At 39.0% G+C, this 4,988-nt stretch overlaps 1 protein-coding gene across 1 annotated transcript; it reads left to right on the top strand.

The window, feature by feature from the left end:
• Positions 1 to 278: 278 nt before the first annotated feature.
• On the top strand, positions 279 to 1,220 carry LOC128474315 (olfactory receptor 2AT4-like). Its single transcript, XM_053456623.1, has one exon. The coding sequence runs from the start codon at positions 288 to 290 to the stop codon at positions 1,215 to 1,217; it is 930 nt and encodes a 309-aa protein (XP_053312598.1). The 5' UTR covers positions 279 to 287; the 3' UTR covers positions 1,218 to 1,220.
• The last annotated feature ends 3,768 nt before the right edge of the window (positions 1,221 to 4,988 follow it).

Here is a 4,988-nt window from a genome sequence, read left to right as displayed (position 1 = left end):
AAGTAAAATCAATTCTTTCCTGCCATCAAATCCTATGTTTCTATGTAAGGTAGACTTTAGATAGCTTTGCTTTATTTCACCTTCTTAATGCTTACATTATTTATATGTTGTTTGTTATGTTTATTAAAGCAGCCGAATTCTGTATGAGCTTTCTTCTTCTTAAAGGGTCCTCTTCTAGCCTCAGATATATCCTAATCTGTCTATATCATTACCTTAGAATATGCATAATTTGAATCAAGTACACTCAATTCTGTCTGACTCTTCTCCCAGGTCTCTCGTACCGCACCATGGCCAACAGGTCCAAAGCCTTTAATGTAGAACTCATTGGGTTTCCTGGGCTCCAGGAGAAATACTTTAACTTGGTGTCTGCCACATTGTTTTTGGTCTACATCATATCTCTGGCCGCAAACGGCACCGTGATCGGCTTGGTTATGATGAAGAAACAGTTATACCAACCGATGTATGTGATCATCGCCAATCTTGCAGCTTCTGATCTGCTTTTCGACACATTAACACTGCCCAAGATTGTCGCCCGGTATTGGTTTGGAAGCGGATCAATGTCCTTTTCTGAGTGTTTGTTCCAGATGTTCAGCGTCCATCACCTGGGTACTGTGGATTCCTTTATCATTATGCTAATGGCTGTTGACCGATATGTGGCCATCTGCAAACCCCTTCGATACCCTTCTATAATGACCAACAGAGTCACTGGCCTTTCATGTAGTCTCTGCTGGATCATGACAATGTCTACTCCGTCCGTTACGCTTTACCTGAATTCTCAAATTTCCTACTGTGGTCGTTATAAAATTATCGGTTGTTTCTGTACCAACATGGGTGTAAATGCATTGTCTTGTACGGACATTAGTTATACGAGACAGGTGGTTTTTGGCCTTGCAATGGTCGTCCTACTGGGGCCATTAAGTTTCATTATTTCTTCTTATATAATTATTCTTACAACAATTCAATCCTCCAGCCAATTTGTAAGCGGAAAAAAGGCATTTTACACATGTTTCACACATTTGATTGTCATTGGGTTATATTATACCCCTCGGGTGTTTTTTTACTCGTTCAATCAGATTTATCCGGTGTTTACCACCGATCAGAGTATTTTGATTCTATGCGTCTATACGTATGTACCCCATATGGCCAGTCCGATCATCTATTGTCTCAGGACGAAGGAGATCAAACAGATCTGCAGAAATCTTTTTGTGAGACATTAAGAAGAGAACTATTACCTTCACAGCTTTAAGCATGACTTAATGTATCAAAACTATGTATAGATGTTGTCCATGTATCAAAAGTACCTATATCTTATTGCATTTCAATTATTTTAATTGGAGATATTTTGTTTACACCAGAGGGGCTGAGAATGATCTATGGAAAAAGTAGCAGGGCTTTGCAAGAGCAGGACCCTCTTCTTCTGTGCTAGTATCTAACATGTTAATTTTATTGTTATTTAACAGTCTTTCTTAAATATTGAATTGCCCTCTATTGTAACAAAGCTATGGAATCTGCTAGCGCTTTATAAATTAATGGAATGTCTCTTCCCCCTAACCTTACAAAACCTTTACAAAAAAATATATATTTATGATTTTGAGTTATATTTCTAATTTCTTTATAGGTTTAAATGGAATTAACAGACTGTATAAAATAAAATCCAAGAATATAATAAAGATTTTTTCATAGCATGCACTTATGGATCTGCAGAAGATATCGTACAATTTTTTTAAAAAAATGACAAATTCATAATATTAATCTTCTTATTAACAATACGCCTATTTTTTCACATTAAAATGCATCTGCAATCTAAACTCTCTTTACAGTGGCAATAAAGGGATCTATTCATAGTGTAGCTAAATCGGAAGCATGTGTATAGATCAAACATGCTAACATTTGTTTGCAATGTCCCTCATTTATGAAATCACCATGTAACATGTAATATTATATATATATGCCTGGACAGGGACAAAAAATAGGCCCGGGATTTTAAGACTGAGCAGCTCATTTTATTTTTTTTTGTTCTGACAAATTTGATATACCATTTCTTGTTGTCTGTTATATTTCAGCATGCTTTTGTCACTGTAATCAATTAGCATTACATAAATATATAATAAATGAATCATAACGTCATGCAATTTATAAAGTGCTATATCTGTAGTGTTTTCTGTGTGTGGTATTTAACATGGAGAGCAGGAGCCAGCACTACTTGATAGTAGTTACACAGAGCAGTTCTTTATTCAGCTCAGATGCAAAACATAACCTTCAAACTGTCAACTGAACTCAAACTTAAAATGGCCACTGACCATAGAGTTCCCCACAAATAGTGCAGAGTGTCCTTTCTTAAAGCAACAGTATACCACAATATCTTTAATGAAAGATTCAAAACAGTAACTAATCTTTGACCATTTAGTTGGTACTTAGAAAAAAAAACGAGTGAGTCTGTCAGAAAGAAGAAACTCAGACCTCAGACCACCCCAACTGAATTGCGGCGCTCAGCCAATCCTCTAGGCGGAGCAATGTGACTAAAAAAAGTCATCATACACGGGACCCCTGAAGCCACAATTTAGTGCCACTAATCCTTTTTAATAAGATACGCAGAAAATAGAGTAAATAACACAATACCTTTACTTTTGGTCTCACTGATTTTCCGGTCCTGACTGGGCCTATTTTAATTTAGGGGCCTGGAGCTGCAGCTCCATCAGCCCCTACGTCAATCCGGCCCTGGGCCGCAAATGCCCGGTGTGCCCGATGGCCAGTCCAGGCCTGTATATATATATATATATATATATATATATATATAGATACAGTATCTCACATAAGTGAGTACACTCCTCACATTTTTGTAATTATTTTATTATATCTGTGACAACACTGAAGAAATGACACTCTCCTACAATGTAAAGGAGTGAGTGTACAGCCTGTATAACAGTGTAAATTATAACGCAACACAGCCATTAATGTCTAAACCTTGGCAAGAAAAGTGAGTACACCCCTAAGTGGAACTGTCCAAATTGGGCCCAAAGTGTCAATTTTTTGTGTGGCCACCATTATTTTCCAGCACTGCCTTAACCCTTTTGGGCATGGAGTTCACCAGAGCTTCACAGGTTTAATCATCCAACTATGGTATCAAAAGAAAGCTCTATCTCTCCTTGAAAAAAACAATATATAGTTTACATGGGTGCACTTTTCGCAGGAAAAGAGAATAATCGCTGAACCGACATACCGCAAAAATGGCAAAGGGACTGAAGCAGTTAATAATTAACAACCAGAAAGCTGTCAGCTTTGGACATTCATACGGTAATAAATAGTAATATGCACCTGGGCCCGTTTGGCATCGGCAACATCTATCTTTGCTTAAGATCTGCAGGGACCCTATACCACCTATACCACAGGAAATTTCCTGTAGATTACTACTGATTGAACATCTGTGTGTTTAAATAAATATTTTTGCCACTGTTCAGGTGTGAGATTAATCTTGAGTTCTCTTTATCATAGCCTAAAAAAAATATGCGGCGAGCTGTTGATGATATTCTGATACATTCAAACAGAAGGATATTGACGTGGTGGAGTTCAGAAGAGGGTCACTAAAAAGGGGAATGGTTTGCAGGATAAAAATTATGCCCGGTTTGGGAGAAACAATAGAGATGAGATGGGATAGAAATATTTAAATACTTAAAGGGGTTTAACAAAGTACAGGAGGGAAACGTATTTGAAAGGAGGAGCAATGTTAGAACAAGAGGTCATGGTCTAGGGGTTTCCCTTACATGAGGAAAAAAGTGGAGACGTCTCCAGCTTTCATATTCAGGGGGAGCATATGGGGGGATAGGGACCAAAGTAGGGGGGCATTTATAAAGCGCTACATATACACTATATATATATATTTAATTCATGAGCAAAAAATGTTTGTTAATGTACATTTTAGACACTACAGTAACATTCCTTTTTGATCTTTGAGTCTGCCCCCCTCTTTGGGTGCGGATGGTGCGCAGATGCAGCCAGTACGTCTGACATTATCTGCTGCGGTGTGTGTGTGAGGAGCTGCACGGATGATTAGATGCCACGAGGGAGCGCTTGGAAGTGTCAATCAATGCTCCCTCGCGGCTGCACAAAAAAAAAAAATATGATAGTTCGGCAGGAGCGGGCGGGATTGGGCACACATGTTGCGGGAGCGGGCGGGAGTGGAACACCCACATTACGGGAGCAGCGGGGATTGGACAAAAAATCAGCGGGAGTGGGTGGGAGCGGGACTAAAAAAGCAGTCCCGCGCAGGGCTCTACTCTGGTGTACCGGGTGTAAGCGTACAGGAATAAGAGCGTCAGGGAGGGAATGTGAGGGCATCAAGGAGGGTTGGCACCAGCCACCCTCACCACCATGTACACACTTACCGCGCTGCGCTCACACCCTGTGAATTGGGAATTTCCCCCCTTTGCCCTGGGCCGCCTGCCTCTGGTTGAACTATAACAGTATAAAAGTTTTCTGTTCTGCTATAGTTAAACTTGCTGGAACCTCACAGTGTCGGGGTTAGTAGGTTATGGGTAGAAACTAGAAATAGTTTATCTAGATCACCAATGTAATGATTAATGTTTCATTTATTTAACCCATTCTGTAAGTTATCATAATACTAATGCAAAATCGTACGCAAAGATTTATAAATGTGTTATCAATGTAGAGGCATGATATAAAAATCAGGGCGTACTATATTAAAATTATTTTTTTTTTTTTATGGTTCCAGATCAATATGTATTGAATGTTGACGGCGATATTGTTTAGTTTTCATAAGTGGATATACTATGATATTTCTAATTGCAAATACTTTTTTCCGCATACACCACTAATTGGTGCCAAGAGAATTTACTACATGGGTGCCGCGGTGTATAAAATGTGTAGTCAGTGTTGCCGCCTCTCATTCTGCGTCGTCTGAATCCTACGTTTTCTGCATCAATAGTGAGACTTTAGTCAACTAACGACAGTCTTATTTGAAGTCTTACGCT

The sequence above is a fragment of the Spea bombifrons genome, chromosome 2 (genome assembly GCF_027358695.1).
Source record: "Spea bombifrons isolate aSpeBom1 chromosome 2, aSpeBom1.2.pri, whole genome shotgun sequence".
Classification (NCBI taxonomy): Eukaryota; Metazoa; Chordata; class Amphibia; order Anura; family Pelobatidae; genus Spea; species Spea bombifrons.
Note: the sequence above shows the minus strand (reverse complement) of the source record. Positions and strands in the feature narration are given on the sequence as shown.

Coding starts and splice junctions, on each gene's coding strand:
- LOC128474315 (XM_053456623.1), top strand. CDS start 288: ATGGCCAACAGGTCCAAAGCCTTTAATGTAGAACTCATTGGGTTTCCT.